Below are 20,563 nucleotides of genomic sequence, written 5' to 3'. Positions count from 1 at the left end.
TGCGTGAACATACTTGTCATCACTGTGTACTCTTTATAACTGAATGCCACATTCTGCCATAACATTTCCACTGCTGAATTTACCGTTACGCAATGAATGGGAAATATAAAATCAAATCAAAATTCGAATATAAAATGGTATATAATACCGCATTTTGCCAAAGAGGATATTCACATTTACAAACCCACAGCCAACCAACAACTGCTCATGAATCCCATCTATAAGTTATGTGGGCTCTCGCGTTCACTTATCTTTTGGAGTCTCATTATTCGCACTTTGTGTATTTTATATAAACATCTCACTCTGAAAGATCTGGTTCATGGTATTCCATTTGGCGTTTCCTGAAGTAACATTTTCCCGAATCTAACATTCAACTTTGCTGGTTGCTTGACCAATCACAGTTTCTAATGTCTTAGTGCCTTCGGATTAAGTTGTTGGATTTCAAAGAGAACTCCATTACATTTGCTCTACATGCTGCACAACGGGTTGCAATTTGTTTGTACCATCATCATACGGTTACTGCCCACAGCACAGCAAAATGAAATTCTTACATTCAGATTGTTTAAAACAAGAAAGCAAAAATTGTGAAGCCACACCAGGATGACGCTTAGACATGTTATATTATTAAGGTAGCATATTTAAATGGTTATACTCTCAAAGCATATGTGACGTTACATGAATCAAAACAGAATTTGTGATCGTAATTATTGGCACCAATATGAAAATTAAAGAAATTCGTAGCCTGTTCATTTTTTAATTTCCGACAATGTGGGGGGGGGGTAGTGCCAGCACCACGCCCGACCATCTCCCCAGCGAAAATGTTTTTAAACCCCGCAACAGGCACTCATTTAAGGCAGAGTCCACCAAACAAAAGACAAAGATTCCCTGTATAGCCTTACAAGACTGTTGGGGCAAATGCTGTTAGCAGGCATCTATGAAAGCCGGCACGGCACACGAGGTGGGTGGGCCAGCACCACGCTTGGCCGCCTTTGTCTCACTAGCGGCAATTTTTACACACCACATCAGGTACTCATTTGAGTCTGAGTTGCCATAGGGGAGGCCCAGGACCAGTTCAGATAATCGTCACTGGTGTTGGTCTTAGCGGGAATCAAACTCGAGTTGCCGGGTATGTAGTGCGGAGAGTTAACCGCTACACTAACGCTCCCCTTTATCTTACTGCACAGACAGAGATATATGCACGTCGTAAGTGGGATCGCAGGCAAGATGAAGGATTTTTTTTTATTAACGAGAAATAAGAACAGGGAGCACGGTACAGGAGGAAGTGGACTTTATTTGTCATATAGGCTTTGAGTAGAGAAACCGGCACAGATGTAAATATAGCAGAGGAGAATTTCTCAACCCAGCACTTGAATTGGGAAACTGAGTGAATGTAGTGGACAGCTTGAGCCAGTTCATATGAATGTATTGTCGGTACACCGGTTGTGCGCAGTGCAAAAAAACAGACATTTTATGCAAAAAAATATTTTCCCGCGATTCGCAAACCCCGTTCAAAAAATATTGCGGGCGTGGCGGTGATGCGTCAAAATCAGTTCTCGTGATGTCGAAGCAGTTGGAAGACGAATGTTATGAGCGGCTAAACACGAAGCTTCACAGTCTGTTGTCGAATAGCACCCAGCCTGGGGACGATTGGCTCCATATGCCAAAAGGTGGCGAAATGGACACGTGATGTGTCGCCCAGAACCTTCTAGTAGGATCTAGAAGGGGGCGTGACCGAGGGCGGAGCCAGGCCACGCTCAGGGGCATAAAAGGGAGGTCCCGGGAGCCGATCGAGGCTGTCTTCTGGAATTAACCTGTCATGCGACGTCTCTTTGGTCTTCGATCCTCGGTCTTCAGTCCTCGCTTTTTACGCTCGGCATCGTGGGTTAGGCAGTGTGTTACTGACTGACCCGGTTATGTAGTTACCCCGTTGTGGTCTAGTTAACCAGTGTACGTTTATGTAGTTACCCTGTTGGGGTCGATAAATAAACGTATTGCCTCCAAGTTCAAGTGTATCGGTCACCAGTTACCATTAAATAACGCTTACGCTTTTTTTGGAGGCTACTTTTCTTAATTTCTCCATTCTCTTGTCCATCACACTCATCTTGAAACAGGAGGATTTCTCCACAACTCTGGCTGTCGCCTAAGGCTGGTTGTAATTACCGGCGAAACGTTGTGCATGTTATGGGTTACTCTCCAACACACTAGTGTGCCGAACTAGTAACGAATTGGCATGTTTAGTTTTGGGTATAAACCTTACTAATTGGGTGTCGGGTGGTAATGGGTTGAACGACATTCATATTTACGGGATCTAACCCGAAAAACCTCTCATGGATTTTGGTCGCGAAAACCTACGACATGTTAAACTCTCATCTCTCTCTCGCTCCCTGCATCACAGCTCTTTTGTGCCGGTCACTTACACAGGACTCGTGGGATTCCCCCATGCAGCGAAGACAATGTACTGCACTAAACTGTATCCACCGTGCGTACGGTGACACCACGGTTAGTTGTGGTTTATCTACACCGTACGATTGTGGAACCGAGAGCTCGCCACTGTCGGTTGTGACAAGGCACAGGCCATGAGTGACAATGCCCGGAGGAGCAACGACAGCAGCAGTGATTCACTCGGCTACCCCAGAAGAACATCGACCACTGACTTCTCACACCTCACCGTAGAACTGTGATCAACTGTTTGAACCATTGTGCGCAAGTTGTGTACCCTGGTTCTTCGGGAATGACTTATACAAATCGTCCTTTGCACTCAAATGATACAAAAAAACGAATGTATTTTTCTTCTGACAATCTACGGTTTTATTACAAAAATCAACGTTACAAAAACGCGCGTACGCCACTGCTTACAATTCGAGAGAATAAAAAAAGAAACCACAGAAGTGTCTCGCGAAAACGCGTCACACGTGTCTTTCACGCGACTGCACGAATCAAAATGGCCCACGAGCAAGGGGAAGGTTGTTGTTTGGTATCACTTGGAGTGGAATCTTGCAACCAGCGTGCACCATGGGCAATGTCGACCATGGGAAGTGTCCAACGTGGGCCTTGACGCCATGACCAGAAGGCTTAACGTACACGTGTCTGTTTCATACACACACACTTCCCGTTCACTCATATTCCGTATGTGTTTGATGTAAAAAAGGCTTAACGCTCGTTCTTTGATTTACAGCCAAGCCAGTGACCGAAATGCCACATTACTATGGCGGGGGGGGGGGGTGATTGTATTCATAAGATAAACCAGTTTTGACTGCCTCCGTAAAGTCGTATTGGTTTTATTGATCCCGGAGGGATGATGGACCAAGTCAACCCCGAAATAGGAATTGAGCTCAAAACCTTCCAATTGCGAGCCGATTGCTCTGCCGCAGGGCCACCCGTCCGGTGAGACAAACGGATGAACTGTGGCAAACAGAAACATCTGCGTGAGGCTTTCAGAATACGTAAAGTTTTTGGAGAAACCTGTCTGGTAAAGCGGGTTTATTGTAATCTTAAACCTTCAGGCACTGCGTCTGCAACAGTGGCTTTGGAAGCACAGCCATAACATATTTGATCACCAACAACAATACTTACATTGTGACTGAAAAGCAGCACTATATATAGTAATTAAACAATATCGTCTCTCTGTGTGGAAGGCAGAACGTTGAGACTTACAGCATTGCATAAAGAATGCTATTGCTTAGTAATGCCCTTGCTTGGATCTCAGAAAACCTCATTGAGCCTCGGACACTGCTTTTCACGAGGGTCCTGCTTGCTACACGAGAACGTTTGGCCAATTTCAAAACCAATAGGTTTTGAAAAACGCCAAAGTTTCATATCTTAACAAGCAAAGAGGTAGGGATCCTGTCTATGGCTAAAAGACTGCATCATCAGCAGCATCAGCGGCCCCTGCTGGATGAATGCCTCACCAAGTCACCACCACCACTACTCACGATTCTGGAATGAAAGTCAACCTAGCATCTGAACATGAGTTAATTTCATTGCTCCAGCTCCTTAGTGGCCATGCTCTCGGAGGCATTCTATTCCTTAGCTAAAAGGAGTCAATGTTAAAGTTCTAAAATAATATCTCATTCACGAATTAATTCAGCCCATCATCTCTGCATGACTGATAAAATATGTACCACTTTGGGTTTTATCAAGTGGTACTAATTTTGTTGATTAGTACGGTTGATTACATACGGTGCAAAAGAAGTTCAATATATAAAAAACGTGTTGGCTGTTCCATAAAAATATGGAATTACCACCCCTGGGAATGGCTGTCACCCTATGCTCGTTATATAGAGTTTAAAAATTAAAAACACAGTTTGCTATTAATAGCAGAAAAAGTAACAAAACCACTCCGGCTGAGTTTGATTTTTGTATAAAAAGTGCCAATAATGCAAATATCTTGCAGTAAAAATATAATAACGATGATACAGCGCTAGAAGAGGTGAACAATGGCTTCCCATCGGTGATGAGAAACACTATGAACGCGAACAGCGAGACAAAACAAAACTATGCATGGGAAATTAAAGTGACTTTACTCATACTTCCCATCTGCAATTTAAGATTCATCGGAAAGGTAAATTAGGTATATAATTAAATGTATACCTAGGGTGTGCACATACACATCAGCAACATCTCACCAATGTAACATCTACAGCATCTCTTTGGAACAAAAACTTTCAGTGTTCTGTACAAATTTCTACAACAGTCCATGGACTGAAAAAAATGGCGGCCATTATTGCGTAGAACGCGTGCAACCAGCCAATCACGTGCCAGCATGTCGTCACGTGAGGTCTGACGACCAATCACAACGCGAGGCTGTGCAGCGCCAAGCTATAAGACTTCTGACATTACATCTGGAGCAAGGCTGGAAAACCTATTCCTTATCCAGGACCAAATAGGACTTTCAAATAGCTTTGGTGGGCAACCACACAGGTGTTTCACTTATGTCACCGCAGGAGGACCTTGCAGCGACAAAGGTGGCCCGAGTGCGGTGAAATTAAAAGCAGTGTGCTGTTATAAGCTCAAAATATTGCCCTCTAGTACCCGACTAGTGTGATTAAGATGCTTGCAGCAAAGGATAAATAATGCCGTTGCAAATTGGCAGGCCTTACGGTGGCGGGCCACGTGAAATGAAGTCACGGGCCACATTCAGACCGGAAGCTGTCGATTCGGCACTCCTGCATTACCAACCTCTTGATCCACGGCTAACTAACTTGACGTTTCAATTTGATTCAGAATCCTCTCCCTGCCCCCCCCACCCCCCACTGCACCGTAACTAACTTGCGGTGGGACCAGAGGTTAGCGCACCGCGCTATGAACCCTGCCAGCATAACATCCATTCCCGGCTAGCGATCAACATCATAGCGATGAGTAACATTTGACCAATTATGCTCCACCGCCCACTCCCCATATCCCCGGCATCTGCCATCCCCACCTGCGCTTACCAGCATGGTAAAGCGTGATCAGATATCTTTCTCCCGATGAAAATACAGCCTTGAAAGAAAGTCATCGGTCGACTGATTTCAGCAATCATGAAAGTGGCAGTGTAGATGTGGGTAGGCCCGTTCCCAGCAGCAGACTGACAAAGGGCCGCAACTTTGTACGAATAATTTCATGGTTTTATTCAGAGGCTGAAAGCACAGTCTGTCGATCATGTCTTTCATTTGTGGTATTCAGTTGTTCCCCAGTCGAGACCAGCAGTGAGCTTTGCCCCTATCGCTCGTATAAACATATTGCAGTCATCTCTACAGGAACGCAGTTGCCTGTAGACATGGTTTATGATAGACTTGAGCTATGCACTTTTAAATGAAGATTGAAAACTAATTTCTTTAAAACTGCTTTTTTGTGTCTAGTTTGTTGTCCATTCCCCCGCACCTCCGATTAGCAGTTGGCTACATACGCGGCGAAAGAAGTTCAACATACATACAGTACATACTGCCCATAGACTAACACTACACAGACTGAAACCATCAACTCGCTACACTTGAGAAGCCCGTTTAATCACAGGCGGACGAAACCCGCATTAGAAATCTGGCTCTCAGTGATGCCGCCTCCACACTCTGACCTCTGACGAGCCACCCAGTGACCTCTTCGTTTGGGCGACAGCTCACCCAGGTCTCAATGGAGCCGCCACTGGCAAGGCAAGCAGCCACCCTTCAATGACATCGAGTCCACCTTGAACAGGGGACCCGAAACACCATGGAAGGATATCTCCGGAAATGGGTGGCTCAAACCCCCCACAATTCCATCTCAATAACAGCAACGTAAAAGTGTCCCTTTATGTGTCCCTTCACGGCAACGCCATGCAACCCGACCCCACTCCGACCTGTCTGTGCAGGAGTGATGCTGGACAGCATGCCAAGCCTTCCCCGACCACCTGAAGAAGGAAGCCAGATAATGGCAATTACAAGTTGTGGAGCATCAGCTATCGGTGGTCCAGACATCGGCGATGGTCCTAGAGTACTCCCGGAGCCGAGTTATGTGCAGCACCGGTGTGAACCAGGAGTAGTCACAAGCAGCTTGTGAAATGGTAGTTGTTGCTCTGCATCTATAGGAGCTATGCAAAAGAAGACTTGTTGTCCCAACTGAGCACTGCGATGCAGTGCCTCACTGGAACACCATCAAGTCGACCCCGACACCCTGGCTGCCCATGTTGACGCACACTGCTCCTCACAGCACCCATTCGCCACGACGCTGCAATGGTCCGGGAAGCCGAGCAAATCGTGGGAAAAAGTGAGTCTCCCCATCCACTACGGGGGTCTCAAAAATGTCCCTCACCGGCACCACCACGCTTGACGTCATGGCGAACGCTTTTGGACCCAAGCAATTATCTTTCAACGATGCAACTTCAACCCCTGACGATTCTTGGAATCGCAAACTCCTCGTGAAATACTCGACGCAAAAGATATCTGGCTTCGATCTTCCATACATCTTATGGGCATAACGCTAAACCGCATCCACACAAACCATGGCAGCAGCCAATACGAATGCTTGATGCACAAATGGAAAAGTAAACACTCTCCGATGTGCGACTGCGTTCACCCAGAACAAACAATGGAACATACGACTCAATGCCTGATTCACAAATATGAAGATGTCATCACAGCGATAAACCACTCCGCCTCTCCTGATGCAATGATTTGGCTCAACCACCTCAATGTAAAGTTACAGCTCTAGATTAACAAAAATGTTTTTTTCATTTAACCAGGTAAAGCCCACTGAGCTATATAGGTCTTGTTCAGAAGTGACCTGGCCACAAATTATCGCTAAAAGAAGTGGCTTATCATGTAGAAATGTATAGCAGCCAAATACTCTTAACGCAAGTTTATAAATGTGGAGGGAAAATCGGAGGACCTGGAGAAAAATCCACGTGACCACGGGGAGAACATGAAAACTCAACATATACCGGCGTCAGGGTCGGGATCGAATCCACAAACTCCTGGAAACCAGGCAAGGAAGCTAACATCTCGCTACTGCGGCACCAACATCAGCCGTACGAAGAGAATGAAAATCTCTTCATCATCAAATTAAAGCATGACTAACATTTGGTATTCACGGTAGTCTTACAGTGCACGACTATCACACAGTCGCTGTCATTCACAGACAGGTATAGTCTGCCATCGTGTCCCAGTTGGGGGTCATGTTGATATGCATTTACATCAAATTGAGTCATTTGTGGCGTCAATTTGTTAATTTTGGCAAATTTGTACTACGACGCCAGCACACATGACCTACTCTTTGTCAAATAACATCACAGGAACTTGAGCGTCCGCTGTCGGGCAGGCAGCGTGTATCAATGGTGAATACTCCCCAGCAGTATTAACCAGGGCAATAGCTGGTTCTCGAACTGTGAACTTCTGCAAAAAGCAGCAAAAGCTATACCACTCAGGCCATTCAACCTACATTGCTTGAAATGGCCACTCACCGCATTGTTCCCGCTGCGAGGCAGCGTTAAATGATTGCTCGAAAGGCGATAAAAAGTCTACGCAAGTTACAGCAGTGAAATAACTTGAGCAGCTGATATGAATTCTACTTGTTAATATGAATTATAAATGTGAGGAGATGAACGACTGTGGACGGTCCCAGACGAGCCATCTCCAAGAAGAATGAGAAGTTTGATGAACAATAATAAACAATAATAATAAATGAGGTGAAGAGCCCCCCCCCCCCCCCCCTTTCAGAAGAGGAGGAAGGAAACAAGAGAGCATCAGCGTGGTGACAACGTAGCGATACAGCATCGAACAGAAAGATCGTTTACAAGAGAACGCGTGAGGCGCTGATTGGGCATGGAGAAGCCCTCGTGTGCCTCATAGAAAAAAAAAAACTCGCTCACCACCTCGCTCACCTGCCCAGTCGCGCATCAATCTTGCCATTTGCTTGCCCATTCTGGGGCCAAATAGGACTTTCAAAAAGCTTTAATGCAGGTAACCACACGTGACCATACGCACACCTCAGCCGCAGCCGTCACCGCAAGAGGCCTCGCGCCTTGTTTGTTTGCTCATGATCCCGCTCTCTCAGCAACCCTTCCAGTTTACTGGGCCATCTTCCCTTCAAAGTGCCCACCCAATCACTCGCTCGCCCCGCCAGCCCTTTACTCGCCCAGTTACCAGAGTAATAATCAATTTAAAAAAATAACTTTTAGAAAAATAAATGAACAAAAACGAGTAAACAAGCGTGTAAGGACAGCTGAAATGGCAACTGTGCCAAATTTGTCCTAAAAGAGCAGAAACAATAGCATACAACGTTTCGATTGCAACACAAGCAATCATCAGGTACAAATAAAGAGAAAACAAGTCTAGTAAACTCGGAAATATAATGCAATACAACACAGAGTCGGCTAACATAACAGTCAACACCCTACCTGGTTGATTAGGTTCTTCCAGAGATTGCTAAATTTGAGAGAGAGACAAAACACAGACACGGAGACACATAGACAGACACATAAGCAGAGAGATAACACAGAGTCACACAGAGAGAGACACACACATAGGCACACAGAGAAACAACGCCTCTGTGTCAAGGCCTTAAATAAATAGAGAGGGGGGTAAAGAGAGAGATGGGTTAGAGAAATCAGCATGTCAATGAGAGATTTGGAGCTTTTGTGACTGCAGGGAATAAGAGCAACAACAGGAGGACACACAGGAGAGAGAGAGAAAACACACTTAATCAAATAAACTTAGTAAAATTTGGAAATGTAATGCAATGCAACACAGAGTGTCGGTCAACACACAATTAACGCATAGCCTGGTTGATTACATTCTTCCAAAGATTGCTAAATCAGAAGTTAAGTGTGACATTTTGAGAGAGAGACAAGAGACAGAGACACAAAGACCGACACACAAGCAGAGAGAGACAACACAGAGACACACACACACAGAGAGAGAGAAACCAAACTGCAGGAAATACTAGAGAGACAACAAGAGACATACAAAGACTTTGTCGAAAGAACCAAAGAGTCATTCCTCCAGTCACGAAAGCTCCACATCAAGTTTGAACCACCTCTATGGGGAGGTTTTAAGTTTGTTTTCTCTCTCTATCTCTGTGTGTCTCTGTGTTGTCTCTCTCTGCTTGTGTGTCTGTCTTTGTGTCTCCGTGTCTGTGTCTTGTCTCTCTCTCAAATTTAGCAATCTTTGGAAGAACGTAATCAACCAGGTAGGGTGTTGACTGTTATGTTAGCTGACTCTGTGTTGTATCGCATTATATTTCTAAGTTCACTAGGTTTGTTTTCTCTTTCATTTGTACCTGATGATGATTGCTTGTGCTGCAATCGAAACATCGTATGCTATTAATTTATTTTTTCTTTCCACGTGACTTTACCGAAAGAACCAAAGAGTAATTCCTGCAGTCACGAAAGCTCCAAATCAAGTTTGAGCAGAAACAAATGAACACGGATGCGAGCCAATGAATGGATGAATGCAATTAACAAACAGGTGAAAAGTAGAGCGAATGAGTGAACAGGCGACTGAAAGAGGGAACAAATCGGGCGAGCCGGGCAGACGGCAGGCAGGCGGGCGATTGAGAGGGCGGGCGATTGAGAGGGCGGGCGATTGAGAGGGCGGGCGAGGGTCCAGCTCACGCAAAGTGTTTCTTGCTGAGGGAGGAGAGCTCGCGCTGAAGGTCGGAAAAGCGAGGCCGCTGCTTGGGCTCGTACTGCCAGCAGCGCAGCATGAGTTGGTGAACCTCCCGTGGGCATTTCTCTGGGGCCTCCAGCCGGTAGCCTGGAAACAAGAGACAAAGATCCCCACCCCTCATGTAACCTTCAACATTGCTGGGGCAATTATTCTTTGGTTCTTTCGGTTAAGTCACGTCGAGTACCAATTAAGGTCTGCACTGCACATTGAGAGGTGGGGTGGGGGGTGTAGCAGGCCCCCATGCCCTTCCACCTTTGATTCTCGTCCAGGCTTGTAAGGCAAAACGGGGTATTTTTTGCTTTTGTCTATTAAGTACACATCTGTTTGCCCAATTCAGTTCGAATATGTGCATCCTTCTAGCCTTGAAGGGGTGCTCGCTAACAACACTTTCCGAAACATCTTGTGTACGTCACGTGGAGGCATCGTTGCAAATTTATGTGCATAAGCGTGGGCTCGGCACGCAAGCGGTGTTGCAGAGGTTAGCACACTGCCCAACCAACTTGGCAACCCGCGAGTTCGATCGCCACTCGTGGTCAAAATCAGCAACAAATATACAAACTGATCCTGGGCCTACCCCTAGTTTTACTCGGTCTTATACGAGTACCTGGTGGGGGGCATGTAAATATCGGCACAGGGGAGACGAAGGCGGCCACGCCACCTCGTGCGATGCCCTGAAACGTTTCTCGCTCACTGCACTTGTGCCAGCAGTCCGTTTAAGGCTACACGGAGTGTGTGGTGTGTGTGTGGTGTGCCCGGCACTCACCACGCTCCACCTGCTCGCGAGCCTCTTGGTTAGTCATGCCGGGGTAGGGCATGCTGCCCAGGCTGAACGTCTCCCACAGCAGCACGCCGAAACTCCACACGTCGCTACACGTGGAGAATGTGCCTGCACAGTGGTGGGTGGGGACACAGCGGTGAAACACCCGCCGGGTGGCAGTGCTGCTTGTGGACCCGTAACCCAGCGATGCGGGAAGGCGGCGAGGGTAGGTGGATCACACACATTCGTTAAACTCCTTCCCCTTACCCATATGCGTTGAGGTCGCTATCTCTTAGCTTGCCAGGGGTGCTGCAGTACAGCAAGTGGGTTAATTTCCATTTCAAGCAGTGACGTGCGGTGAGGTCAATGGCTGGGGAGGCACTGGCTCGTGTCAGAGCCAGATTCACACACTGAGGGGGGCGTGTCCTCAACGAGGGGGCGTGTCCTCACTAAGGGGGGCGTGTTAGACACGTCCCCTTCAGTGAGGCAGATGTGATAGCGGCCTCCCCTGAAGTTTTTTCATTGCAGTTTCATGATGAGACCAGCGAGCCTAAATATCTTTATACACATACGTGAAATAAGTTACCTGGAGTATGGAAGGCGAGGACATGACATGAAGGGGTCTACAAACATTACATTGGTGACATACTGAGATAGTAACAGGCACGCGCTTATTGCCCGCGCTCCATCCAGTTACTGAGGGGTTGCGCAATCATAGGGGAGGCTGAGCTCGTCGCTGCCTCACCTCTCGTCTCTTCCTGTATTTGTAGCGGAGCTCCGCAAATTTGGCGATTTTGACTATAAAAATGATTGGAATCGTTCAGAAATGACATTTATAACACAGATCAGTGGAAAAATCTTAATATTTATTTTATTTGATTATTCTTTTTTTTTACTTTTTCTAACATCTATTTTCATTAGAGTATGACAGGTGAGGCTCTGCCACCCCTGCTTCCCCTGACCGCACGTCCCTGATTTCAAGGGGATTGAGTTACTCCCCTCTCTTCTTGGTTCTTTCGGTAAAGTCACGTAGAAGGGAAGTAAGACGGCTGCTTGCGTTGTAGCCGAAACGTCGTGAGAATTATTTTATTTTATTATGTTTTATTTGTATTATTTTATTACTTCCTTTCTACATGACTTTACCGAAAGAACCAAGAAGATGAATCCCTGCAGTCACGAAAGCTTTAAATCGAAAAATACTCCCCTCTCGTTTGTATGTATGTGTAATGACCGAAAAATTACCCCAAGCCAATATGCAGCCACAATATGCAGCATAATGGCTGCATATCATGGCTTACGTATTAAACAGCCTAATGGCTATTTGAAAATATAAAATAAACAAAGGTCTGCGATTGGAAGAAAGAGGCCTCCATGGTGATTGGTCGGAACGCAGACTCTTCTAGGGATTGGAGGAATAAGGGTTGAGCGAGAAAACGGAAAAAGAGAAAGGATCCGTTTAGAGGGCAAGGGCAGGGATTGGCTAAAGGTAAAAAACAAGACAAGAAGGTTCGAGACAGGGGGCTAAGGAATATAAAATGGGAGAGCACGAGGAGTGGAGACTTTCGGAGGAAGATACAAGTTGGAAGACAAGCACGAAGCCTAGGGTGCTCCTTTATTACGGAAGTATTCAAATAAAAGTGGCTCATTTTACTACTTCGCCATCAGTCATTACATATGTATGTTAAACTTATTTCACATTGCACGTAGCCAACTGTGCTAACCGGAGGTGTGGGGGAAGGACAAGAAAATAAATATAAAAAGCGGTTCTAAAGAAATGCGTTTTCAATCAAGATTTAAAGACGCATGGCTCCAGTGGCTTCCTAATATCGGAAGAGCGTTTCAGACGGCCGCGGAAACGTGCATCTAAAAGCGGTCGATGACTTTCACCAGGTGCTGTGGTTTCTTCCCACATGTATAAATACTCATTCATGGAGTTGGCCAAACATCTCAACATAAAACCACAGAAATTGGCCAATTGTTGGTGCCGGTTCTAGCTGCCTTCCCAAGCACCTGTTTGTGGTTTTGGCCCATCTTTGTGTTTCCCTCTCTCTGCTACCTGCCCAATCCCCTCCGTCAGCTCATTCTCTCTCTCTGCTCCGTCAGTTCATTCCCTCTCTCTGCTGGCTGCCCAATCCAGATGTTCTTCCTCTCCCTTGTGGTGGTGGAGGAGCACCGTGCTTCAGTGACATGGAGATCTATGCAGGGTCACCAAAGGTCAACGACAATAAGCCAACGATAAACTGCACGCATTGAGTAACAGAAGGGGAAACCACCTGAACTACTTCTCCCAATGTCAAAAAATGTATTTAAAATCTTTCCAACAAATATTTAAAAAGATAATATTCATTATCTTTTTAAATATATATTTTATATATTAATTATTCTTTAGGACAGCCTTCCTTGGTTGCTGTTCTGAGTGAGAGGCTGTTTACCAGCAATCCTGCTCATTTACCCAGGATGGACTCACCAAGTCTCAAGATCCTTTTATCAGGAAGCTCCTTGCCAAGGTTTTGCAGTCGCAGTAGCAGTGCTTACGTTAACCCCAACTGAGGAATCTGCAGGTGATGCTTCAGCATCGGGATGTGTTTGGCCAATATCACTTTTGTTTTCGTAACGAGAGGATACCGGAGAATCAGGAGAAACCGACGCAGTAACAGGGGCAGAACATACCAACTCCACGCAGAGAGGTGACCGAGTCAGGAATTGAAACCCAGGAGCCCTTGCTGTGAGACACAAGCGTTGTCACACCGTCACCCCCGGTGGTGGCAGTTGTGCCGAGCACTTGACAACGATGAACCCGCAAAATGTTTCCGTTGTTCCCCCACCCCCCACGTCCCCCGCCCCCCCTCCCCCAAAGGGTACCGAAGTTGAGGGCCTCGGGTGCCGTCCACTTGATGGGGACCTGCCGTAGGCTCCCGGAGGCCGAGTAGACCCCGTCCTCCTCCTCGCGCGACATGCCGAAGTCGCTGATCTTCAGTGACATCGCATCGCCCACCAGGCAGTTCCGCGCCGCCAGGTCACTGCACGCACATGGGGGCACGCACATAGAGACACGGGCATCTCCTCCCACCCTCCACACCACTGCGTGGTCATGTATGTATGTATGTTGAACTTCTTTCACACCATACGTAGCCAACCGTGCTAATTGGAGGTGCGGTGCTGAGTCTATGGGCAGTGTTGAGTCTATGGGCAGTGTTGAGTCTATGAACAGTGTTGAGTCTATGGGCAGTGCTGAGTCTATGGGCAGTGTTGAGTCTATGGGCAGTGTTGAGTCTATGAACAGTGTTGAGTCTATGGGCAGTGCTGAGTCTATGGGCAGTGTTGAGTCTATGGACAGTTCTGAGGCTATGGGCAGTGTTGAGTCTATGGGCAATGATGAGTCTATGGGCAGTGTTGAGTCTATAGGCAGTGTTGAGTCTATGGGTAGTGCTGAGTCTATGGGACAGTGCTGAGTCTATGGGCAGTGCTGAGTCTGTGGGCAGTGTTGAGTCTATGGGGCAGTGTTGAGTCGATGGGCAGTGCTGAGTCTATGGGGCAGTGTTGAGTCTATGGGCAGTGTTGAGTCTATGGGGCAGTGCTGAGTCTATGGGCAATGCGGAGTCTATGGGCAGTGTTGAGTCTATGGGCAGTGCTGAGTCTATGGGCAGTGTTGAGTCTATGAGCAGTGTTGAGTCTATGAGTAGTGTTGAGTCTATGGGCAGTGCTGAGTCTATGGGCAGTGTTGAGTCTATGAGCAGTGTTGAGTCTATGAGCAGTGTTGAGTCTATGGGCAGTGCTGAGTCTATGGGCAGTGTTGAGTCTATGAGCAGTATGTATGTTGAACTTATTTCACACCGTACGTAGACAACCGCGCTAATCGATCTGTGGAAGGACAACAAATTAAGTACAAAAAGCGGGGAACGGTGTCCCGACCTGGGGTCTGGGAGTCCGCGCGCTCGTACACCAGAGTCTGTTCTGGGTGGTTGTGCTGGGCGCTGGCGTCTCTTTCGTGAGGCAACGTTGATTTTACGTTTATTACGCAGAGTAACAAACGTACGTCAGAAAAATCCTTCCGTCCTTCCGCACACGGTGACCCACAGCCTTCCCCCTCCACTTGACGGCGATGGCAGGCGGACTCATATTCAACTGTAGAGTCGTAATTTCTGAAGTGTCATTAAAAAGTGTAAATATAAAATTGTGCTTAGTTTGATTAAGCGTGAACTAAATGTCTTAGGTGTTTACTTACGTGTCAATGTAATACAAGTTATATTTGCCAATTAGTTAGTTATAGGAAGGCCTCGCTTTTAGAAATGACCCCATAGAACGACAATTCGCTATCGCGCTCTTTGTCCTGGGGAACCAAGTGAGAGCACGGAACCTCTTGGGCAGGCACTGAGCGCTCAGAGCCACGCGGCAGCACTCGCGAGTTTATAAACAACACACCCCCGCCACCCACCGACATTTTAACTCCCTCCGCCTTGGTCTCTCCCGACGTTTTTTTGGGGTGTTTTTTTATGAGCACTTTAGAGCCGTAATGTATGGGAAAAGGCCTGCAAGCGTTAGTGCTGGAAATGTGACCAAAGAGTAAAAAGAGAATCATCAGAATCTTTATTTATACTGGATAAATCCAATGAGCTATGAAGCTCTTTGTCACAGATGTCCAGTAGGGGCAGGTCAGAAAGTTACAACAACAAATACAAAAAATGATAGGAGTGCAATGTATAGGAAAGGTAAGGAAATCACTAAAAATAAATACATACAATGCAAGTGATGAGGCCGGTTGAGGCAGTGAGCATCAGTTGGATGCACTCGTGAGTAAAGTACACAATAATTACTGATCTTATAATAAATAAACATTATGTTTATTCGTAAAGTAATGTTTACCATCTGTATGATATATCATTCGCGCTATTACCAATACCCCCAATGAAGCTCTCATATACTGCTCGCACGTCAGAAATAACACTGTCGGGAACGCAACCCCATATATACAATGGTATAATGATCCCTTTGAGCGCCGATTCGATTAGTGCTCACTTCTCCAAGAAGGAGTCTTGTGCGTTAAATGAGATCGAAGTGTATTTGGGGTGCTGTGCACGCTGGCAGGGGTACGCTTGATAGGTCTGGTAAAGGGAACACAACAAGCAGAAGGTTGGCAACCACAGTTCTAGACCGGAATCTGAGAGAGTCTCAAGACAACTGACCGACAGACCTATTGTTAGGTCTATGGTTTACGACGGTCCAATTTACAACAATCCACAATTACGACATTCACAATGCTACCATGGATCGATTTACAATGCATAAACTTGATTTACGATGCAGAAACTTGATTTACGACGCAGAAACTTGATTTACGACGCAGAAAATTGATTGAGGAAGCATCTTCCGTCATGACGCCGAATGCATTTGGGCAGTCTGTGACTTGGAGTGGAGGTGTCCATGCTTACCCAAATGACAACCCCAGGGTTAAAAACGCGGCAGTCAAAGCAGCACTGAAGGACCAACACAAAGCATGAAAAATCCAGAGACCCCACTGAAATCAGGAGGGCCAAATACGCAGTCCGAAAAGCCATCAAGGCGGGCAAGAGATAACACAGAGACAAGTTGGAGGCCCCACACTGTGACTACAACTCTCGGAGCCTGTGGCGTGGATTACAGTCCATCATGTTATTCTTTTACAATCTACGTGACTTTACCGAAAGAACCATAGAATACAAAGGGATAAGAAGCTGCAAGGCGATCAACAACGCCTCCCTCCCCGACCAGCTCAACACCTTCTACGGACGGTTCGCGGCAAGCACAGCAACCACTGCCACCGCCACCTCCACAGTCCCCACCCCCGCCTCCCCCTACGTCCCCCACCTCCGCCTACCCCCCATCACACCGACCACAGCTGTCCTGCAGGCGTCCTTAGGCTCAACAGAGGCGAGGTGGCACAGATCCTCCGGCAGGTTGGCACACACAAGGCAGCCGGCCCAGACGGGATACCGGGACGTGTCCTCAGGGCACGTGCACCCCAGCTGGCCCCTGTGTTAATAGACATCTTCAACCTTTCCCTCGCCCAGGCTGTCGTTCCAAAATGCCTCAAGACGTCTACTATCATTCCGGTCCCCAAAAAGGCCAAAATTACGTGACTTAATATCCACAGACCCACGGACGACGCTATTGCAATTACATTGCATAAGGCACTGTCCCACGTGGAGGTGAAGGAGGGTAACTATGTGAGAATGCTGTTTATCGATGACAGCTCAGCATACAATACCAGTGCCCTCCATCCTAATCTCCAAACTGGAGGCATTGGGTGTGAACACCACCCTCTGCAGTTGGGTGCTGGACTTTCCAACGGGAAGACCTCAGGCGGTAAAGATTGGCAATAACATCTCATCTTACCTCACCGTCAACATAGGTGCCCCCCAAGGATGTGTGCTTAGCCCCCTCCTGTACTCCATCTACACTATCGACTGTACAGCCAGGTACAGCTCCAACACCATCATCAAGTTCGCCGACGACACGACAGTGGTGAGCCCGATCACCAACAACGACACCACGGCTTACGTGGATGAGGTGACGGCACTCTCGACGTGGTGTCAAGAGAACAACCTTGAGTCCAATGTCGACAAAACCAAGGAGCTGATTCTGGACTTTAGGAAGAGGGGTAAGGACGTGCCACTAACCATCAACGGGGCCTCAGTGGAGCGGGTCACCAGCTTCAGGTTCCTCGGAGTTCACATCTCAGAGGACCTGAAATGGCCCCGGCATGTGGATACACTCGTGAAAAAGTCCCAGCAGCCCCTTGATAACCTCAGAAGGCTGAGGATATTTGGCATATCCGCACCCGTTCTCAGGAACTTTTACAGGTGCACCATTGAGAGCATCTTGACTGGCTGCATCACCACCTGGTACGGTAACTGCACCGAACGGGACCGGCAGAGGCTTCAGAGGGTGATGTGGTCCGCCCATCGGATCACAGGTGGCGTGCTGCCCACCCTGAGAGACCGATACACCAAGAGGTGCATCGCGAAGGCCCAAAACATCATCGCCGATATTCCAGCCACCCGGGCCATGGCCTTTTCATCAGGAAACAATCCAAGAGGAAGTCCAGGATTGCGGCTACCACCAACCGCCTCAGGGACAGCTTCTATCCCCAGGCCATCCGGATGCTCAACTGAGCAGAGCCTCGCGCAATATCTGCCCAAGCCCCACCAACCCTGATTTTGCTCCCCACTACCCCCATTCACACCCCCTCTCCCCCCACCGACTACACGAGACATTAACCAAACAAGAACATTTTGCATAACAAGATCATTTATAAAGCTCACCTGCAGGGGACCCTATTTCTGCTATGCACATGTCACTTTTATCATCTGCACATCGATTATACTTAGTTTTTAATAATTTTATTTAAAATTTTAAATATTGTTGCTGCTGTTTACATAGTTGTTGTTAATTTCCACAAGCTGAGAGCGACACGGGAACAAAGAATCTCACTGCCATGTACCTCATGCATGCATGGGTAATGTGATCAATAAAGCTGACTGGTGTTTTATATTCTCCAGTGTTTGTGTATTTTTTCACCTCTCTAATCCTGTTAAATATGGCCGATGAAAGGAAAACACATTGGCAAGTGATGTTTCCACTGTTTCTACTGTCTATGGGAAAACAGGGTCCCGGTTTACGACAATCCGATTTACGATGGGGTTCCTAGGTTTCCCATTGTGTCATGAAAGTGGCGAGCGCCTTTAGTGTGTGATGAGGCACACAAAAACGGGCGGATCTCAGGAATGCTGTTTACAGGGCCGCTACGATTTCACACATTCGGGAAAATGGTTTTGTGCAGTGTCAAGCGAATCGTCGAATCTAGTTTCTGAATTTGGTTGTGAGAATTGTGGGGTGGGACGTTGGGTAGGAGGAATTATGAGGGGGGGAGGGGGGCCGTACCGATGTATGCAGTTCTTCCCCTCCAGGTATGTCATGCCAGCTGCCGCCTGCTCCATCATCTTCACGAGCTGCTGCTGTGTGAGGACACGTGAAGTGTCCTTCCGCAGGAATGACAGGAAGTCACCACCTGCTCACGCAAAGAGACAAAGGACAAATATCCTCTATGTATAGCCTTTTCCGGACTGTTTGGGGCAAGTGCCGTTCGCAAACGCCGATGAAGGCCAGCACAGCACATTCTGGAGTGGTGTAGCCTGCAGTATGCTCAGCCGCCTTAGTTTACACACCGCACCGTGGACTCTTTTAAGGTTTAGTCAACCGAGGAGAGGGGCAAGGACTGGCTCAGATATTAGTCATCGATGCGAGCTGGAATTGAACTCCGGTCGCCAGGTTCGTTGTGCGATGCGCTAACGACTGCGCCACCGCTCCCCCACGCACACCCCTCATATAGCCTTTTCAGTCTGCTGGGGTAAGTCTTCTTCTTTAGTATAGCCGCTGATGTAGATACCCAGCAACAAATTACAATTTCACATTCATCTGGTCAAGCCAGACAACCGTGTCAGGAGCCAGCGGAGTGTATCATCGCTGTGATGTCTCCTTCGTATTTGTGGATCGGGCACTGCGTCGTTATACGTTGTACGGTCTTTTCTGGATGACCACCGGTCGCATACTGGAGAGTTATACATTTTTAATTTGTGCATCAGGTGTCCGCATTTGCTGCCATGGTTTGCGCAGTGGGCGTGGTTTAGGGTGGACCATGAACTTCGTGGCAGATCAACCCAGGGATCTTCTGCGTTGGGTCTTTCACAGCCAAGTCAATGTTTGTTTGTGAGAGCTGGAATAAGTGCTGCTAGGCCAGTATGGTGCACTGGCGGTGGAATTAACAAAAGTGAATAAGTGATTGAGCGTATGAACAAGAGTGAATGAATGGGATAGAGTGAGCACAATAATAAAAGTGAGCGAATTAACTCGAGTGAATGAGTTGCGCAACTGAGTGAGGAGCGAATGAGGGGGGGGAACCTTGCACAAGCTCCATGACGATGTAGACGGGGTGTTTCTGCGTGCACACTCCGATGAGGCGGACGATGTTGGGGTGGTCGTACTGCTTGAGAATCCTGCGACGCAAAACGACAAGCGACATCAACCAACGTGCCGCCTGCCCAGGGGATGTGGCGCCCACTGAAGGTGCCCCCGGTGGCTAGGAGATGTTAACTACCTCGCCTGGTATGCAGGAGGTCGTGGGTTTGATCCCGACCCTGACGTCTGCTATATAATTGGAGTTCTCCAACGTAGTCACGTAGATTTTTCTCTTGGTCTTCTCCGGTTTTCCCCTCCACATTTAGAATCAACATGCGTTGAGTATTTCACCGCTATACATTTTCAAATGAGGATAAGCCACTTAGTGGAGCTATCATTTGTAGCCAGGTCCCTTCTGAAAAAGAGCTAAATAGCTCAGTGGGCCTTACCTGCTAAAAGAAAAATTGTTAAGTTCAGTTTATAGTTTATAATGGTCGACGCTGCCGAGATCCTGGGTGCAATCTCTGGGTTCCCGCTGTTCGTGGTTAAACCTGCTTCTGAGCGGAGACCAAAACCCATGGTGGCCCTCTCACGTCACACCAATTGAAATTTGTAGTTTTATCAAGCGGGAGCGGAATAAGGAGCGATAAACAGCTTGGCTTATAAGCCCCTTTAGCCGCATGTAGGTGACTTTTTTTCTCTTCGGCTTTTTCTGTGCTTCCCCCTCCTCTGTTTTTCCCTTCCCCCCCCCCCC

The 20,563-nt window shown here is 47.3% G+C and overlaps 1 protein-coding gene across 2 annotated transcripts in view; it reads right to left on the bottom strand.

Moving 5' to 3' along the window:
* Nucleotides 1-2,782: 2,782 nt before the first annotated feature.
* The window catches only part of LOC144736188 (tyrosine-protein kinase Fer-like), a 60,703-nt gene continuing 42,922 nt past the window's right edge, over nt 2,783-20,563 (bottom strand). For both annotated transcript variants that reach the window (XM_078618776.1, XM_078618777.1), the window contains 5 exons: nt 19,813-19,907; nt 18,796-18,922; nt 13,738-13,895; nt 10,882-11,004; nt 2,783-10,205 (listed from right to left, as the gene is read on the bottom strand). In XM_078618776.1, the coding sequence (XP_078474902.1) occupies nt 10,060-10,205; nt 10,882-11,004; nt 13,738-13,895; nt 18,796-18,922; nt 19,813-19,907 (649 nt within the window). In that variant the 3' untranslated portion in view covers nt 2,783-10,059. The remainder of the gene's footprint in view (nt 10,206-10,881; nt 11,005-13,737; nt 13,896-18,795; nt 18,923-19,812; nt 19,908-20,563) is intronic.

This window comes from Lampetra planeri, chromosome 59 (assembly GCF_965212315.1).
Source record: "Lampetra planeri chromosome 59, kcLamPlan1.2.h2, whole genome shotgun sequence".
NCBI lineage: Eukaryota > Metazoa > Chordata > Hyperoartia > Petromyzontiformes > Petromyzontidae > Lampetra > Lampetra planeri.
Note: the sequence above shows the minus strand (reverse complement) of the source record. Positions and strands in the feature narration are given on the sequence as shown.